The sequence below is a fragment of the Oncorhynchus mykiss genome, chromosome 2 (assembly GCF_013265735.2).
Source record: "Oncorhynchus mykiss isolate Arlee chromosome 2, USDA_OmykA_1.1, whole genome shotgun sequence".
Classification (NCBI taxonomy): domain Eukaryota; kingdom Metazoa; phylum Chordata; class Actinopteri; order Salmoniformes; family Salmonidae; genus Oncorhynchus; species Oncorhynchus mykiss.
In genome coordinates this window covers 91,046,441-91,067,215 of record NC_048566.1, presented here as the reverse complement: position 1 = coordinate 91,067,215, position 20,775 = coordinate 91,046,441, and the positions used below count along the sequence as shown (strand labels likewise).

The 20,775-nt window shown below is 42.8% G+C and overlaps 1 protein-coding gene across 2 annotated transcripts in view; it reads left to right on the top strand.

The window, feature by feature from the left end:
* Positions 1 to 20,485, top strand: part of tmtc3 (transmembrane O-mannosyltransferase targeting cadherins 3) — a 110,713-nt gene extending 90,228 nt beyond the window's left edge. Inside the window, exons 13-15 of one of the 2 annotated variants that reach the window (XM_036958924.1) lie at positions 4,867 to 5,093; positions 16,998 to 17,855; positions 18,169 to 20,485. In XM_036958924.1, the coding sequence (XP_036814819.1) occupies positions 4,867 to 5,093; positions 16,998 to 17,855; positions 18,169 to 18,278 (1,195 nt within the window). In that variant the 3' untranslated portion in view covers positions 18,279 to 20,485. Of the gene's footprint in view, positions 1 to 4,866; positions 5,094 to 16,997 lie in introns of both variants that reach the window. The other variant, XM_021576723.2, reaches the window with a different exon arrangement.
* Positions 20,486 to 20,775: the final 290 nt, after the last annotated feature.

Genomic DNA, 20,775 nt, shown 5'->3' with positions numbered 1-20,775 from the left:
ATGCATGGATTCCAATTGGTCAGACCAGCATTGAATAGGCCTTAGCACGGGTACTTCCTGTTTGAGTTTCTGCCTATAGGAAGGGAGGAGCAAAATGGAGTCAAGATTTGATTTGGCGGGGAGGGCCTTGTAGGCATCCCGGAAGAGAGAATAGCAGTGGTCACGTTTTTTTTTTCAGCGTTAGTACTACAGTCAATGTGTTGAGAGAACTTCGGTAGCGTTTTCCTCAAATTTGCTTTATAATCCCCAGATAAAATAAACGTAGGAGGATAAGGATATGTAGTTTCTAGTTTGCATCAAGTGCAGTGTAGTTCCTTGAGGGCGTTGTGTTATCAGCTTGAGGTGGAGTATATACGTCTGTGTCTATAACCCAAAGAGAATTCTCTTGGGCAGTAATACAGTTGGCATTTGATTGAAGTTTTCTTGGTCGGGTGAACAAAAGGACATGAGTTTCTGTACATTATCACAATCACACCATGAGTGGTTAATTATGCAACATGCACCACTGCCCTTCTTCCCAGAGAGTTCTTTATTCCTGTCTGCGCGATGTACTGAGAACCCAGATGGCTGTATGGGCAGGGGCAGTATATCAGGTGAAAGCCATGATTCTGTGAAACAGAGTATGTTAGTCTCTGATGTCTCTCTGGAAGGAGATCCTCGCCCTGAGTTCATCTATTTTATTGTCCGAAGACTGAACATCAGCGAGTAATATACTCGGAAGCAGTGGATGGTGTGCCCTCCTCCTGAGTCGGACTAGAAGTCCTCTGAATACTTCTTCTCCGCCGGCGGCGTCTTAGACTAGCCCCTGGGATAATTTCAATTGCCCTGGGGGGTGCGAACAAAGGATCCAATTTGGGAAAGTCATATTCCTGGTCCTGTCTGTTGGTGCCATCTTACGCATCACTAACTATTAAAGGATATGAACAAAATGTGCACACGTGGCTACATGCAGCACTCGCTTTGATCTCAAAACAAGCTCATCTACTCACGTCCACTGCTGTAAACACAGTCCAGATCAAAGTAAATGGCACAGATCCATATATGGCAATGGTCTATTTGCATATAGGCCTACTGCAGCTCAGATTTGGTTATGCCGCACTGGTCTGTGTAGAGTACTGGCTGAGTCCTGTGTGTTTATTCCTGTCTGCGCAATGTACTGAGAACCCGGGTAGCTGTATGGACTGGGGCGGCAGGTAGCCTAGTGATTAGAGCGTTGGGCCAGCAACCAAAAGATTGCTTGATCGAATCCCCAAGCTGACAATGTAAAAATCTATTGTTCTGCCACTGTTCCTAGGCCGTTATTGTAAATAATAATTTATTCTTAACTGACTTGCCTAGTTAAATAAAGGTTAAATAAATCAAATGCAATAGAATCCTACTCCGATGCGTTATGCCTACAACAAAATCTCTTGGATAGCTTGTTTTGGTATGTTGCATTGAAAGTGGATAATATTGCGTTGATTCGATCACAATTGCCACAGTAGAGGAAAACGTTGAAAATGTTAACTAACAGGGAAAACTCTACAAATTTGAGTGAAGTTCAATCTCGTGCTTCTCTTCTTGGGCTGATACAGTATTTCTTCTGCTATGCAGTCGCAGGGCTTTGCTCGGGCTAATGTGCGCCAGTGCGCATCATAGCGGGAACAGTGCTGAGGAGTATTTATGTCTGTAATAAAGCCTGTTTGTTGGGAAACAAACTATTCTGATTGGCTGGGCCTGGCTACGAAGTGGTTCGCCCTATGCCCTCCCAGGCCCGACCCATGGCTGCGCAGTCATGTGAAATCCATAGATTAGGGCCTAATTCATTCATTTGAATTGACTGATTTTCTTAAATGAACTGCAACTCAGTAAAACTTTGAAATGGTTGCATTTCTATTTTGTCCAGTATACTGTATATACAGACCTCTGATTTTAAAATGCCAGCAAAAAAAAAAAAGCCTCAGGCAAAACCTGTCCTAACCGTTATTGCAAGGCATAGGTGGGGTCTCTTAGGCTCAGACACAGCCTCCCCAATGAGTTGTCAAACTTGAACTGAGGGGAACATTCCAAAATGGGCACTTGGCCACATTTGGCCACACCTATTCTGGTGCTCAGGCCAGCGACATCTATTCACGTTCACAGTGGCAAAATAGAGACGGAGAAACTCTCAGGACCAAACAGCACACAAATAGGCCTACATGTTACTGTAATAAAAATAATCAGAACTTCTACCTCGTGAGTGTTGTAAACGCTCATGGTCACTATAAACATTCCGCCCAAGGCAAATGAAAACGTAGCAATTTAGCCTGTATCTCACTTGAATCAGAAATGTCTTAAACGTTGCAATAAACGGTAAAGGAATGGCATGGTGAAACGTTATCAACTATTGTAATATAATATTGATTTCGCAAATGTCATTTTTAACATGTGAAAGCAACAATAAAACATTTCAACAAGGGAACAAAGCGCTGGAAGGAGTTTGGAGAGCACAAGTAGATAGACACGCCTGTGGTGTCTTCACCAGAAACAGACTGACAATTATTTGGAATCACAGGAGAAGAGGTAATGTCCCTCTCCTCCTTTTGTTATTGTTTCTTCCACTTCTCTTCCTCTCTGGGCTGTCCTAGAGGTGACAGAGGCAGGGCAATGGGCATGCTTCTGTTCTCCCATATACTGTAGTGTGAATGGGTTGTTGTTTAAATTATCACCCTTCTTGCCCTTCACCTATGTCTCTCTGACGGTGATAAGAAGCTTCCACTTGTGTGCATTCAATGTGCATTTATTTATTATAGTTTGTCAGGATATTGACCACCTATTTTAGTGTTATGTTTGATATCTCAAATAGGGAATTAGGGGGTATAATTTACCCTAATTAGGGGGTATAATTTACCCTAATTACCCTAATTTAATCAGGGAGCCACCATTGAGACCAGTGTCTCTTACGTGGGAGGCCTGCATATACAATTTCAGAACATACATTTTGCACACTCTTGGCATTCTCTCAACCAGCTTCACCTGGAATGCTTTTCCAACAGTTTTGAAGGAGTTCCCCCGCATGCTGAGCACTTTTTGGCTTATTTTCCTTCACTCTGTGGTCCGACTCATTCCAAACCATCTCAATTTGGTTGAGGTCGGGGGATTGTGGAGGCCAGGGCATCTGATGCAGCACTCCATCACTCTCCTTCTAGGCAAAATGGCCCTTACACAGCCTGGAGTTGAGTTGGGTCATTGTCCTGTTGAAAAACAAATGATAGTCCCACTAATCCCAAACCAGATGGGATGGCATATAGCTGCAGAACACTGTGGTAGCCATGCTGGTTAAGTGTGCCTTGAATTTGAAATAAATCACATACAGTGTCATCAGCAAAGCACCCCCACACCATAACACCACCACCTTCATGCTTTACAGTGAGAAATACACATGCGGAGATCATTCATTCGCCCACACCGCATCTCACAAAGACACAGGAGTTGGAACCAAAAATCTCCAATGTCCATTACTCGTGTTTCTTGGCCCAAGCATGTCTCTTCTTCTTATTGGTGTCCTTTAGTAGTGGTTTCTTTGCAGCAATTTGACCATGAAGGCCTGATCCACACAGTCCCGCTCTGAACAGTTGTTGAGATGTGTTTGTTATTTTAACTCTGTGAAGCATTTATTTGGGCTGCAATTTCTGAGGCTGGTAACTCTAATGAACTTATCCTCTGCAGCAAAGCTAATTCTGGGTCTTCCATTCCTGTGGGTCCACATGAAAGCCAGTTTCATCATAACGCTTGATGGTTTTTGCGACTGAACTTTCAAACTTCTTCAAATTTTCTGTATTGACTGACCTTTGTCTCTTTAATTATTTGAGCTGTTCTTGGCATAATATGGACTAGGTATTTTACCAAATAGGGCTATAGTCTGTATATCCCCTACCTTGTCACAACACAGTTGATTGGCTCAAACACAGTAAGACGGAAAGAAATTCCACAAGTTAACAGGTGTGCCTTCTTAAAAGTTCATTGAAATGCGTTCAACCTCATGAAGCTGGTTTAGAGAATGCCAAGAGTGTGCAAAGCTGTCATCAAGGCAAAGAAAGGGTGGCTACTTTGAAGAATCTCCAATATAAAATGTTTTTTGATTTAACACATTTTTGGTTATTACATGATTCCATATGTGTTATTTCATAGGTTTGAAGTCTTCACTATTATTCTACAATGTAGAACATAGTAAAAATAAAGAAAAACCCTTGAATGAGTAAGTGTTCTAGAACTTTTGTCCGGTAGTGTGTATTGCACAGACAAACATAAATATACACAAAACACAGTCAACTAAAACAAACACATTCTTCTTTATAAGAATCCTCTGTCCGCTGCCTGAACTGCCCTAGGGACACTAACACATCTATTACAAATATATTTTGGAGCTCATTCCAAACGTGTGGAGCAAGAAAACTAAAGGCTGGCTCATTTTATTTCTTAACAGTGAAGTTAAGTAAGTCGGAAGCTTGTGGTGCAGGCTTTGTAAACAAAAAGAGAGTCATGATGTGATCTTAGTTCAAAGAGGTTCAGCCCACCTTTTGGTAAAGAATGCAGTGATGAGTAATAACACTGTCTCCTGTGATAAAGCGAAGGGCACTATGAAAAACGGTATCCAGGGGTTTAAGAGTAGAGGCAGCTGCACTTTGATAAATAGTATCACCATAATCAAGAACAGGTAAGAGCAAGGGATAACAATAGATAGATGTTGGAATTGTTCTTACTATTTTTTTTCTTTCAATTTAATAGTCAGTCGTGAAGGTGAGCTTAGATTTGGCTTGAGAAATGCTCCCGCCTGCTGCTTCAACCCCCCAGAACCAAAATGGAGACTTAATTTCTCCTTTCTTTCTGTGCAAACTCCAAACCCAGAGGGGAGCTGCTGCTGAAGATGAACAAGCCGTTGGAGGCCAGGGACGCCTACCTGCGGGCCCTGGAGCTGGACAGCACCAACGCTGACCTCTGGTACAACCTTGCTATCGTCAACATCGAGATGAAGGAGCCCTCAGAGGCCCTGAAGAACTTTAACCATGCCCTGGAGCTCAACCCACGCCACAAACTGGCACTCTTCAACTCTGCCCTGCTCATGCAGGAATCTGGTGAGTGACTTAGCTACTCAGGCTGATCAGCCCAGGGTTGTGTTCATTAGTAAGCACCATAGCTAAATGTTATGTAACAGAAATTAAAACAAGTCTTTCATATTGGACAGGTTCAGGTGATCCCACCTCCTGTTTCAGCCCGTTTGCTTTGGTTTCGCTCTTAGTGAATACGACCCTGGCTCAGTCAGGGCTTTTAGCAGTGGGGAAGGTTGTTTATTTAGTTAACCTTTATTTAACCATGAAGTCAAATTGAATTTGTCACATGCACAGAATACAACAGGTGTAGGTAGTCCTTACAGTGAAATCCTTACTTACAAAGCCCTTAACCAACAATGCAGTTTTAAGAAAAATAAGTATAAAAAAATAAAAGTAACAAATAATTAAAGAGCAGCAGTAAAATAACAATAGTGAGGCTATATACAGCGGGTATCGGTACAGAGTCAATGCGCGGGGGCACCGATTAGTCAAGGTAATTGAGGTAATATGTACATGTAGATAGAGTTAGTGACTATGCAAAGATAATAAACAGAGAGTAGCAGCAGCGTAGAAGAGGGGGGCAATGCGAATAGTCTGGGTAGCCATTTTGTTAGCTGTTCAGAAGTCTTATGGTTTGGGTAGAAGCTGTTAAGGAGCCTTTTGGTCCTAGACTTGGCGCTCCGGTACCGCTTGCCATGCGGTAGCAGGGAGAACAGTCTATGACTGGAGTCTTTGACAATTTTTGGGGCCTTTCTCCTGGATGTCAGGAAGCTTGTCCCCGGTGATGTACTGGGCCTTATGCACTACCCTCTGTAGTGCCTTCCGGTCAGATGCCGAGCAGTTGCCATACCATGCGGTAATGCAACCGTTTAGGATGCTGAAGATGTTGCAGCTGTATAACGTTTTTGAGGATCTGGGGACCCATGCCAAATCTTTTGTCTCCTGGGGAGGAAAAGGTGTTGTCGTGCCCTCTTCACTACTTGTCTTGGTGTGTTTGATAGTTTGTTGGTGATGTGGACAGCAAGGAACTTGAAACTCTAAGCCCGCTCCACTTCAGTCCCGTCAATATTAATGGGGGCCTGTTCGGCCCTCCTTTTCCTATAGTCCACGATAGGCTCCTTTGTGCTCACATTGAGGGAGACGTTGTTGTCCTGGCACCACACTGCCAGGTCTCTGACCTTTTCCCTATAGGCTGTCTCATTGTTGTCGGTGATCAGGCCTCCCACTGTTGTCGTCAGCAACAGTGATGGTGTTGGAGTCGTGCTTGGCCATGCAGTTGTGGGTGAACAGGGAGTAGAGGAGGGGGCTAAAAACTCACCCTTGAGGGAAACTTATGTTGATGATCATCCCTTACCACATGGGGTTGGCCTGTCAGGAAGTCCAGGATCCAATTGCAGAGGGAGGTGTTTAGTCCCAGGGTCCTTAGCTTAGTGATGAGCTTGGTGGGTGCTATGGTGTTGAACGCTGAGCTGTAGTCAATGAACAGCATTCTCACATAGGTGTTTCTTTTTTCTAGTTGGGAAAGGACAGTGTTGAGTGCGATTGAGATTGCGTCATCTGTGGATCTTTTGGGGCGGTTTACAAATTGGAGTGGTTCTAGGTTTCCTGGCATGATCGTGTTGATGTGAGCCATAACCAGCCTTTCAAAGCACTTAATGGCTACCGACATGAGTGCTAAGAGGCGGTAATCATTTAGGCAGGTTACCTTTGCTATATTGGGCACAGGGACTACGGTGGTCTGTTTGAAACATTTAGGTATTACATACTTGATCAGGGAGAGGTTAAATGGCAGTGAAGACACTTGCCAGTTGGTCCGAGCATGCTTTGAGTACACGTCTTGGTTATTTGTCTGGACCCGCGCCTTTGTGAATGTTTACCTGTTTAAAGGTCTTGCTCACATCGGTTACATAGAGAGTGATCACACAGACGTCTGGAACAGCTGGTGCTCTCATGCATGTTTCAGTGATGCTTGCCTCAAAGCGAGCAATTTAGCTCGTCTGGTAGGCTCGCGTCACTGGGTAGCTTGCGACTGGTTTTCCCTTTGTAGTCAGTAATAGTTTTCAAGCCCTACCACATCCGACGAGCGTCGGAGCCGGTGCAGTAGGATTACATCTTAGTCCTGTATAACCAGCTTCATGAGGCATGCATTTCAATTAACAGGTGTGCCCCCTTAATTTGCGGAATTTCTTTCCTTACTGCGTTTGAGCCAGTCAGTTGTGTATTGATAAGGTAGGGGTGGTATACAAAAGATGGCCCTTTTTTTGTAAAGGACCTAGTCCATATCATGGCAAGAACAGCTCAAATAAGTAAAGAGAAACGACAGTCCATCATTACTTTAAGACATAAAGGTCAGTCAATACGGAACATTTCAAGAACTTTGAAAGTTTCTTCAAGTGCACCCGCAAAAACCGTCAAACACTATGATGAAACTGGCTCTCAGGAGGACCACCACAGAAAGGAGGACCCAGCCTTACCTCTGCTGCAGAGGATAAGTTCATTAGAGTTACCAGCCTCAGAAATTGCATCCCAAATAAACGTTTCACAGAGTTCAAGTAACAAACACATCTCAACATCAACTTTTCAGAGGAGACTGCATGAATCAGGCCTTCATGGTCAAATTGCTGCAAAGAAACCACTACTAAAGGACACCAATAAGAAGAAGAGACTTGCTTGGCCAAGAAACATGAGCAATGGACATTAGACCGGTGGAGTCCAAATTTGAGATGTTTGGTTCCAACCACCGTCTTTGTGAGACGCAGAGTAGGTGAATGGATGATCTCCGCATGTTTGGTTCCCACCGTGAAGCATGGAAGAGGAGGTGTGATGGTGTGGGGGTGCTTTGCTAGTGACACTGTCTGTGATTTATTTAGAATTCAATGCACACTTAACCAGCATGGCTACCACAGCATTCTGCAGTGATACGCCGTCCCATCTGGTTTGTGCTTTGTGGAACTGCCATTTTGTTTTTAAACAAGACAATGACCCAACACACCTCCAGGCTGTGTAATGGCTATTTTACCAATAAGGAGGGTGATGGAGTGCTGCATCAGATGACCTGGCCTCCACATATTTCAACCCTGCAGGCGCTACACAAAATGCAGAAATAAAATATAAAACATGCCTTACCTTTGAGCTTTTTTTGTTGGCACTCCAATATGTCCCATAAACATCACAATTGGTCCTTTTGCTCAATTAATTCCGTCCATATATATCCAAAATGTCAATTTATTTGACGCGTTTGATCCAGAAAAAAACAGCTTCCAAAATGCGCAATGTCACTACAAAGTATTTTAAAAGTTGCCTATAAACATTGCCAAAATATTTCAGACTACTTTTGTAATAAAACTTTAGGTATTTTTAAAGGTTAATAATCGATCAAATTGAATACGGGTCTATCTGTTTTCAATAGAGGACGAGAGGAAACAAACGCTACTTTTCATGCCTTGGCCAACTCTCAACAGTGTTACGCAGTTCCTAGATGGCATACTTCTTCATTGCACAAATGAATAACCTCAACCACATTCCAAAGACTGGTGACATCCAGTGGAAGCGGTAGGAACTGAAAACAGGTTCCTACAAAATAGCATTTGCCAATGAGAACTCAGTGAACAGACAGAGACCTAAAAAAAAAAATATAATAATCTGAACGGTTAGTCCTCTGGGTTTTGCCTGCTACATAAGTTCTGTTATACTCACAGACATGATTCAAACATTTTTAGAAACTTCAGTGTTTTCTATCCAAATCTACTAATAATATGCATATCTTATATTCCTGGCATGAGTAGCAGGAAGTTGAAATTGGGCACGCTATTTATCCAAAAGTAAAAATGCTGCCCCCTATACCTTAAGAAGTTAACACTTTTTTGGTTACTACATGATTCCATGTGTTATTTCATTGTTTGGATGTTTTCACTTCTATTCTACAATGTAGAAAATAGAACAAATAAATACAAATCCTTCAATCTGTGCCCAAATGTTTGACTGGTGCTGTATGAAAATGTGTGCAATTGTATCACTTTTCTAGGATGCTTTATTGTTTTCATTGCTTTAGTGGGAAGCTCATCAGAAGTAGACATGCTCATGTTGTTTATATTTGTGCAGGGTGACTTCCTACTAGGGCACACCACCTCTGTGCTAACAGTATACTGTAACTCTGGTTCATAGGCACATAATTACTCCATATAATAGCTGTAGAGGCATTCAGGGCAGTTAGTGGGACACAAATTAAGTTACTTACGTTATCTGCCAACGCCCCCTGGATAATGATCATTTGCTGCAGCATTATGACTACTCAGCGACACAATGGAAGGGATTAACTGTCAACGCAGCCTTGAAATGAGTCCATGAGCCAAGACGATTTTGATGGACTTTGTCATTCTGTTTCCAAAAGGTGTCAAAGTTATCTGTAAAAGTGATTCCAACAGAGCTACAGTAATCTTTTAGCCAGGTGTGTAATGTCAGTAGCCTGCTGAATCTCATACGCGCAGCCCAACGATGGTACAACCTGAAATATTTGGCCACTTTTTGGAATCTTAGTGCTAGAATCAGTTCTTTACAATCCAATTTCATAAGTTCTGAGCTAGCCCTCCTAATGTTGCTTGACCCCACATGGACTACAACAGTGTCAGCTCCTGACATCTGTCGTAGAAAAGTCGGAAGCAGCCTTGTAATGTCTTGTACTTGTGCTCCAGGATAGCACAGGGTTTTTGCTCCGGGATCCATTCATGATTATCTGTAATCATTGTAGCACCCACATTAATGTAGAAGTTTTGAGAAACAGATCATATTCTTATTTACAATAAAGGTGACTCCTAATTTACTCAATGCATTATTTACCATTCATTTCTATTAGGCACAACATAATCCTAAACATAACCAAAACAAACTGCAAAGGCATCCAACAAGTTTGTAGTCACAAGCTTGATGTAGTCATTGTGTTCTAGGAATATGGGACCAAACACTATATGTAATACACTATAAGTGAATTTGTCCAAATACTTGTGACACCTTCAAATGGGGGTACTAGATGCTTAAAGTGCTTTAATTTCTGAACAGACGATACCCTCAAATAAATGGAGCCATTCTGTACTGTCACCTCATATTAAACATTTGAAAGTTTTAGCTTCGCTGTCCAAATAAATACGTAGGGGAGTGTGTAATTTTTTTAATTTTCTCGGGTAAACATTAGCTCAATCGACATTGAAATTACTAAAACAAAATCGAACTTGTGTAGAAATGATAATGAACCTACATTTATACGCTCTTTACTCTGCCTAACTTGCTAACAGTCAAAAGAAAGTTATATGGTCAGGGAGCATCAAAAGCAATGGATAGAGGAAATTGATGGCGATTTAAAGATAATCAATGTTCAGTGCGGCCCTTCTGATCTCAAGGAAGCCCGAATGTATGGGATCAATATCATGCCAAATGTATTCGCAAATGTAAATCACCAATCCATAAATATAAATCACTTTCCGCAAATGGAAATCACCAATCCACAAATGGAAATCACTTTCCACAAACAAACACCTTTTGATTTGTATTTGTAAATCGAGGGCCTTAAATAAAATGAATGCCATAAAGATTTGCACATAGGAGAGAGATGCGTAAACCTGCAACTCCATATTTGGAAGCACTTAGGTCACCTGACTTTTGTCAGGGATTTGAGTTCTCACGCGTAGACAAGAAGTTCTCGAAAATAAAAAAGTTATTGTAGAAAGTGATTTTGTAGTCGTAGAAAAAGGTTTGTACCCATAGAAAGCAATTTCCATAAATCTCTGGCAGCCTCTCATTTGTCCATGTTGAAGCTTGCCTTTCAAGGTGGCAGAAATTATAGTATGGTAACCATAATATTTTAACCATGTTGTGTAACCATAGTATGTCCAACGTAAATAATCAAAACCCTAGCCCTAGATTATGCTATGTTTGCAACACTATTGCTGTGTACACCCATTTATCACCAAAATATTTGAATTAGCTGGCCAGTGTGATAGCACCACTAAATTGTGAAGGATTTGTCATACATTGTAAGTGATTATAATCCATCCACTGTCTCATGTTGCACAGACGATGAACATTAAGGAGACATAAGTATTCCTGAGGCCTCTAGCCGTTTCCCCAGGAGAGGCATGCAAAAGGTAGAGGGGAGGTGTAGGATATGGGATCAGACTTTGTAACAGTATTGCTTCCGTTCCTCTCCTCGCCCCAACCTGAGCTTGAACCATGGACCATCTGCACACATTAACAAGTCACCCTCGAAGCATCGTTACCCATCGCTCCACAAAAGTGGCTGCCCTTGCAGGGCAAGAGAAACACCTACTTCAAGGTCTCAGAGCGAGTGACGTCACCGATTGAAACGCTATTAACGAGCATCGCTAACTAGCTACCCATTTCACACCGGTTACACTCACCCCCTTCTTTCCGTAGCAACCAGTGATCCAGGTCAACAGCATCAATGGGATCAACTTTTTTTCTTCTAATACTAAACGCTTTCTACCGTGGTAACTGTGAGAACTTGTCTACGTGTGAGAACTTGTCTTTTTCTTGTCATCAAATCCCTGCCAAAAGTCAGGTGACCTAAGCGCTTCCAAATATGGAGTTGCAGGTTTGCCATATCTGTCATGTTTGCGCATATTTGTCCTATGTTCCATTCAAATCAAACGTATTTATATAGCCCTTCTTACATCAGCTGAAACCCAGCCTAAATCCCAAACAGCAAGCAATGCAGGTGTAGAAGCACGTGGCTAGGAAAAACTCCCTAGAAAGGCCAAAACCTAGGAAGAAACCTAGAGAGGAACCAGGCTATGAGGGGTGGCCAGTCCTCTTCTGGCTGTGCCGGGTGGAGATTATAACAGAAAATGGCCAAGATGTCCAAACGTTCATAAATGACCAGCATGTTCAAATAATAGTAATCACAGTAGTTGTCGAGGGTGCAACAAGTCAGCACCTCAGGAGGAAATGTCAGGTGGCTTGTCATAGTCGATCATTGAGAGTATCAGGCAGAACAGAAACTGGAGCAGCAGCACGGCCAGGTGGACTGGGGACCGCAAGGAGTCATCATGCCAGGTAGTCCTGAGGCATGGCCCGCGGGAGGGAGAGAGAGAGGGAGGGAGGGAATTCATTCACACAGGAGAAATACTCCAGATGTAACAGACTGACCCTAGCCCCCCGACAAAAACTACTGCAGCATAAATACTGGAGGCTGAAACAGGAGGGGTCAAAGGAGACACTGTGGCCCCATCCGATGATACCCTCGGACAGGGCCAAACAGACAGGATATAACCCCACCCACTTTGCCAAAGCACAGCCCCCACACCACTAGAGGGATATCTTCAACCAACTTACCATCCTGAGACAAGGCCGGGTATAGCCCACAAAGATCTCCGCCACAGCACAACCCAAGGGGGGGCTCCAACCCAGACAGGAAGATCACGTCAGTGACTCAACCCACTCAAGTGACGCACCCCTCCTAGGGACGGCATGGAAGATCACAAGTAAGCCAGTGACTCAGCCCCTGTAATAGGGTTAGATGCAGAGAATCCCAGTGGAGAGAGGGGAACCGGCCAGGCAGAGACAGCAAGCGCGGTTCGTTGCTCCAGAGCCTCTCCGTTCACCTTCACACTCCTGGGCCAGACTACACTCATAGGACCTACTGAAGAGATGAGTCTTCAATAAAGACTTAAAGGTTGAGACCGAGTCTGCGTCTCTCACATGGGTAGGCAGACCATTCCATTAAAATGGAGCTCTATATGAGTAAGCCCTGCCTCCAGCTGTTTGCTTAGAAATTCTAGGGACAATTAGGAGGCCTGCGTCTTGTGACCGTAGCGTACATGTAGGTATGTACGGCAGGACCAAATCGGAAAGATAGGTAGGAGCAAGCCCATGTAATGCTTTGTAGGTTAGCAGTAAAACCTTGAAATCAGCCCTTGCCACCTGCTATGGCAAGGCCTTCCCTAGGGGAACCCCCTCCCCCCCATTCAGCTGAAAAGGTGGCGCGGGGAATTCAAAAATATTCTTTAGAAATATTTAACTTTCACACATTAGTCCAATACAACAAATGAATGATAAACATCTTGTTAATCTACCCATCATGTCCGATATTTAAAATGTTTTACAGCGAAAACACAACATATATTTATGTTAGACCACCACCAAATCAACAAACAAAAAACACAGCCATTTTTCCCAGCCAAGGATAGTCACAAAAGCAGAATTAGAGATAAAATTAATCACTTTGATAATCTTCAACAGATGACACTCATATGACATGTTACACAATACATGTATGTTTTATTCGATAATATGCATATTTATATCCACAAATCTCGGTTTACATTGACGCCATGTTCAGAAATGCTTCCAAAATATACGGAGTAATTACAGAGAGCTATGCCAGATAACAGAAATACTCATCATAAACTTTGACGAAAGATACATGTTCTACATATAATTAAAGATACACTGGTGCTTAATGCAACCGCTGTGTCAGATTTTTTTTAAACTTTACGAAAAAAGCCTACCATGCAATAATCTGAGACGGCGCTCAGACGGAAATATATTTCTCCGCCATGTTGGAGTCAACAGAAATACGAAATTACATCATAAATATTCCCTTACCTTTGATGATCATTCATCAGAATGCAGTGCAAGGAATCCTAGTTCCACAGTAAATCGTTGTTTTGTTCCATAATGTCCAATACTAGTGTCCAATTAGCTGCATTTGCTAGCACAAAAGCTAACGCTGGTCCACGAGAACTCGGACGAAAACTTCAAAAATATATATTCCAGGTCGAATAAACTGGTCAAACTAAGTAGAGAATTCATCTTCAGGATGTTATTTTCATATATATCCAATAACGTTCCAACCGGAGCATACGTTTTCATCTGCAGCCAAATGGAACGATGGTGATATCAACAGACAAATGCGCAACAGGGAAATTGCATTCTGCCAGGACAGTGACTCATTCCCCTCCCATTCGGTTAAAGTTCACACCAGAGGCTCCATTCCACGTTCTACTGAATGAGGACGTCTAGTGGAAGGCGTAGGAAGTGCTAACAGATCCATATCTTATTTGGAAGTGAAGAGGCGATGACTTAAAATTAGACCCGCATTCAGAATTTCACTTCCTGTTTGGAAGATTGCCTGCCCTATGAGTTCTGTTATACGCACAGACATAATTCAAACAGTTTTAGAAACTTTAGTGTTTTCTATCCAATAGTAATAATAATATGCATATATAGATATATAGATATATAGCAATCTAGGACAGAGTAGGATGCAGTTCACTATGGGCATGCAATTCATCCAAAGTGAAAATACTGCCCCCTATCCCCAACAAGTTAACAGGAAGCCAGTGTAGGGAGGCTAGCACTGGATTAATATGACCAAATTTGTTGGTTCTAGTCAGGAGTCTAGCAGCTGTATTTAGCACTAACTGAAGTTTATTTAGTGCTTTATCCGGGTAGCCGGAAAGTAGAGCATTGCAATAGTCTAACCTAGAAGTAACAAAAGCATGAATTAATTTTTCTGCATCATTTTTGGACAGAAAGTTTCTGATTTTTGCAATGTTACGTAGATGGAAAAAGCTGTCCTTGAAACAGTCTTGATATGTTCGTGAAAAGAGAGATTAGGGTTCAGAGTAACACAGAGGTCCTTCAGTTTTATTTGAGATGACTGTACGACCATCAAGATTGTCAGATTCAACAGAAGATCTCTTTGTTTCTTGGGACCTAGAACAAGCATCTCTGTTGTCCGAGTTTAAAAGTAGAACGTTTGCAGCCATCCACTTCCTTATGTCTGAAACACAGGCTTCTAGGGAGGGCAATTTTGGGGCTTCACCATGTTTCATTGAAATGTACAGCTGTGTGTCATCTGCATATCAGTGAAAGTTAACATTGTTTTCGAATGACATCCCCAATAGGTAAAATATATTGTGAAAACAATAGTGGTCCTAAAACGGAACCTTGAGGAACACTGAAATTTACAGTTGATTTGTCAGAGAACAAACCATCTACAGAGACAAAGTGATATCTTTCCGACAGATAAGATCTAAACCAGGCCAGAACTTGTCCGTGTAGACCAATTTGGATTTCCAATCTCTCCAAAAGAATGTGGTGATCGATGGTATCAAAAGCAGCACTAAGGTCTAGGAGCACGAGGACAGATGCAGAACCTCGGTTTTGACACCATTTAAAAGGTAATTTACTACCTTCACAAGTGCAGTCTCAGTGCTATGATGGGATCTAAAACCAGACTGAAGCATTTCGTATACATTGTTTGTCTTCAGGAAGGCAGTGAGTTACAGCGCAACAGCTTTTTCAAAAATTTTAGAGAGCAATGGAGATTCGATATAGGCCGATCGTTTTTTATATTTTCTGGTAGGCTTGATTACCAACAACGAAGAGACAGTCTTCAGGGAGGAGGTGAGGGCCCTCGGAGTGTGGTGTCAGGACAGTAACCTCACACTCAACGTCAACAAAACAAAGGAGATGATCGTGGACTTCAGGAAACAGCGGAGGGAGCACCCCCCTATCCACATCGACGGCACAGTAGTGGAGAAGGTGGGAAGTTTTTAGTTCCTCGGCGTACACATCACGGACAAACTGAAATGGTCCACCCACACAGACAAAGTGGTGAAGAAGGCGCAACATCGCCTCGTCAACCTCTGGAGGCTGAAGAAATTTGGCTTGTCACCAAAAACACTCACAAACGTTTACAGATGCTCAATCGAGAGCATCCTGTCAGGCTGTTTCACCTCCTGGTACGACAACTGCTCTGCCCACAACCAAAAGGCTCTCCAGAGGGTAGTGAGGTCTGCACAACGCATCACTGGGGACAAACTACCTGCCCTCCAGGACACCTACACCACCCGATGTCACAGGAAGGCCAAAAAGATCATCAAGGACAACCACCAAGGACAACTGTAGTGTGGAATGGACCCAGTATGAATAAATCTGGTGTTTAGGAATGATGTTGCTCTACATCCTAATGGACATTGCTCACCAACTACACACTGCCTGTTCACCCCACTTTCATCCAGAAGGCGCGGTCAGTACAGGTGCATCAAAGCTGAGACCGAGAGACTGAAGAACGGCTTCTTTCTCAAGGCCATCAGACTGTTAGACAGCCATCATTGAGTGACTGCTGCCAACATACTAACTCAAATCTCTAGCCACTTTAATAATTTAAAATTGCATGTAATAAATGTATCACTAGTCACTTTAAACAATGCCACTGTATATAATGTTTACATACCCACATTACTCATCTCATATGTAAATACTGTATACCATCTACTCCATCTTGCCTATGCCGTTTGGCCATCGCTCTTCCATATGTTCTTATTCATTCCTTGTTAGATATTACTGCATGGTTGGAACTAGAAGCACAAGCGTTTTGCTACACTCACATTAACATCTGCTAACCATGTGTATGTGACAAATAACATTTGATTTGATTGAATAATTATTCTGATAAAGGAAAAGTAACTTTTCTTACAAAATAGAGGCATAAAACGACAAAACAAAGGTTTTACAGTGTGGAAATGATAACGAATGCGTGAAGGATATGCAGAAATAGATAAATGCAGAAACATATTTTTGGTTAAAGTTTGATTAAACAGTATAAAACAATCAGAAGAGCAAAACCCCATTAAAACCACTTACAATGTATTTGTTCCCACCCTTATGAAGCATATTTAGAACTTTTATTATTCAAATACATAAAATACTGTAAAAAATGTGAAAATATTGATGTGCTGAATGCGTGTCCCTCCTTTAACTACTAACCATTGGAATGCCTTTATTAACAAATCACCCCTACCTCCAGCTACAAAAACAATTATTGTTGTTAAATAAACAAATACCCTAACGTGTGTGTGTGTGTGTGTGTGTGTGTGTGCTTGCGCGCCGTCTGTGTGTGCTCTACAGGTGAGCCCAGGTTCCGTCCGGAGGCCAATCGTCGTTTCCTGACCTACGTCCAGGAGGAGCCAGATGACGCCAACGGCTATTTCAACCTGGGCATGCTGGCCATGGACGCCAACGAGAACACTGCGGCCGAGCGCTGGATGAGGGAGGCCATCCGTCTACAGACAGGCTTCCGTAGCGCCCTCTTCAATCTGGCCCTGCTCTACTCGCAGTCCCGACGGGAGCTGGATGCCCTGCCTGTATTAGATGAGCTGCTACGCCACCATCCAGAGCATGTTAAAGGTTTGATTCTCAAGGGGGATATCCTGATGAACCACAAGAAGGACACCCAGGGGGCCAAGGTCTGCTTCCAGAGAATCCTCAGTATGGACCCCACCAACGTGCAGGGGAAACACAACCTATGTGTGGTCTACTTTGAGGAGCGAGACCTGCCGAGAGCGGAGCGGTGCCTGGAGGAAACGCTGGCCCTGGCACCCCATGAGGAGTATGTGCGTCGCCACCTGGGCATCGTGCGCGGTAAGATGGCCGCCATGTCCGTGGCAGGGCAGCCGCTGAGCCCAGCGTCAGCAGAGGGCGCAGCTACGCCATCCATGAAGGAGGAAAAGAAAGGGGGAGGAGGAAAGGAAGAGGAGGAAGGGAGGGGAGCCACTGGCAGTGCTGGGGCCGGGAGTAAGAAGAATGTACGGAAATCCTCCTCGGCAGAAAGCCTTAGTGGCAACATCCAGTCAGAGCTTCTTGACGATGGCCAGGCTGATAAGCAGCAGCGGACTAAGAGCAAATCCACAAAAGAGATTAAAGACATAGAAAAGAAACGGGCGGCCGCCTTGAAGAGACTGGAGGAGATTGAGCGCATATTAAGCGGTGATTAACCTTGTTATTTACCGCAGTGCAGGACTACTTTTTGGTAGAGCTAGTTACAGCTCCTGAATCACAGATGTGATGCGTCCCAAATGGCACCCTATTCCCTATATCAGCAGGCAAGGCCCCTTGCACCACTTTTGACCAGGGCCCATAGGGTAGTAGCCCATAGTAGTGCACTATATAATAATTAGGGTGGCATTTCGGACACAGCCATAAAGATGTTTTGGTTTTCATAAACAAATGCCCTCCTCATTTCATCATGCATGCTTTAACTCCTTTGATTGTTCGTTTGTTTTGTTTATCATGTTTACAGGCTGCCCTACCTTCTGCGTTCCCTTACAGGCTGCCCTACCTGCTGCGTTCCCTTACAGGCTGCCCTACCTGCTGTGTCCCTTTTATTTTAACACCATTGCAAAAATCTAAAAGGGATTTATTTTTTTTGCACAGCACAAGAAAAGCACAGTTTTTAAAAAATCTTCACTACAGGTGCAAAACCCTATGTGTTGTTTTTTTCTGAATGGCATTTTATCGTATGCTAATTATTTATGCTTGTTTGATTTGCTACGTTTACTAGCCTACTTGTTGATCACTGGATTTTATTAGATTTTTGTGTAACTCACTCACTTTTTTTTTTAAAGGAATGATTGCATCACAAACAATTAAAGGAAATGACTTAAAGGAAATGACATAAAGAACACCTCATGGCCCACTTCAGGCAGGCAGGATCTCTGTATGTTGTATGCATCTCCAAATAACCCATTACTACAGCTGCTGCACCTGCATATTATACTACATTACACCCCACGGTGCAGACAGACGCCAAGCCCCGCCTCCTCTGACATCTTCCACTTACTATTTTCTCTTATTGATCTCACCCTGTGCTTCCTGATTTCCATGCAGTCAGTGTTGCTTTGCTCATAGCACAGCCCTTATCTTACAGTGATGCCATTTGGAGCTGTTGTTTCATTCAACCCCCACACACACACCTACCCACACACACCAACCGACCCGCCACAAGACAGGTGTATGGTTTCCTGTTTGTTGCCTATTAGTCTTCACGTATCATACTGTATATCTTATTTCAGTAATAACAGCATTGTTTGTGTGAGGATTAACATATGCTCCCCCCTCCTCAACCCTCTCTCCCCTCCTCCACCCTCTTCACCTCTCTCCACCTCTTTCCTCACCCCATGTTCTTCCTCAAGCTGTGCCATGTGTTGTTTCTCATTTACACCAGAAGATTCCTCTCTCAATGAGAGATGATTTCACAGCACACTTCTTGTACTGAACTAGGCCCATTTTTTCAAAAGCATTTTAAGGCTAAGTTCCTTAGAACAAGAGTAAAAGAAAGAGGATTCTATCTCCTTCTGTAGCTCACATCGTTGACCTTGTCCTCTCTCTCGCGCACACTCTCGCCCTCTTTCTCGCTTTCTCTCTCTCCATCTCATGAACATCAAGTCTAACACATACAGTGAATGTAATAAATATCACTAGATTTTCCCACACTCGTCTTGCTCTTGCGCTCATCTGCAACCATCTGAATAATGTTTTTTCAACAGTGGATTGCGCTACCTTTTGATGCTATCTTGATTTTCTTTGGCTGTCATTCTCATGGACACGAAGATTGTCGTTGAGTTGGAACTACCTGGAATGTCATGAGGAAACAAAAAGCGATTATTCCAGCCTATTGTTGTTTAGCTTTTACAACCTTATTTAACCCCTCAGTGTACTGTGATCTTTGTATCCTGGTGATTAGTTACATACAGATACTGTCATGTGCAGTGTCAATCTGTTCCTTTCTCTTCACGCTAACTAAATGATGACTGTGTGTCCATCTGTTCATCAACCATTTCTGTCCGTAACCATTACTCAAATGGAAAATCTGGTAACAACAAATGAGAAACATTGTCAGTGTAATATGATGGTTGGCCTGGGGCCTACGCCACAGGTATGACCCCTTAACTCTAAAAGCATTTTCAACATGATAATTCATTACTTATCATTGAGCTCCTAAAAAAACAACGTATTGTGCTAGTTAGTGTGTGTACAGATGCATGTACATTTTTTACATGCACTGTAAGCTCTAAGTACTGTCATTGTTTGCCACTTGAAATATATGGTACGTTTAGCATAGCTATCTTTTATCATGCAATACAAGTGCTCTGAAAGTGTTACAATTGTAATCAATCAAGAGTGTTGAAAACATACCTTTAAAGAACTGTCTCGCCTGTAATGGTATCAGTTGTACAGAGGACATTAGTCAATCAGCCACTAAGATAGCCAACTAACATTTCAAATATTTTTAATCACCATATTTATCACTTTGGTCCTACATATGTTCACCTGTAATTTAATTGATACATTAATCATTTTTCATTGAACTACATTCTTTTGTATGGTAACCAAAAACACTTACATTTTTAAAGCTATATCCCTTTTTGTAATAGCAGCCCAGATGTTGTGTTGACTCCTGGGTGAGTGATGGTAGTGGAGGGTTCAGGGTTGTGTTGACTCCTGGGTGGGTGATGGTAGTGGAGGGTTCAGGGTTGTGTTGACTCATGGGTGGGTGATGGTAGTGGAGGGTTCAGGGTTGTGGTTTTCAAATAAAGGCTGTTTACTTTATGACTGCATCTCACCTCTACATGTGTAATTTTTTGGTAACAGCTTGTCTCCCTAGGCAGACCAGTTGCCTTCCACATTAAGAATGTTCTGGCATACCTAGGTCTGGGGTTTCTGAAACTAGCTAACAGGATGTGCTACAGATGGACTGAGGTATAAAAAAAATTGTATGGTCACATTACACCAGTGGTAGCACCAGGGAATTCTCACTGTGCCTAGACCTGCCTCCTCTGACAGCTTGGTCATTGAGTAGGGGTGGTTGTATTATGCATGCATGTAGTAATACATTCTTCTTGGGAGT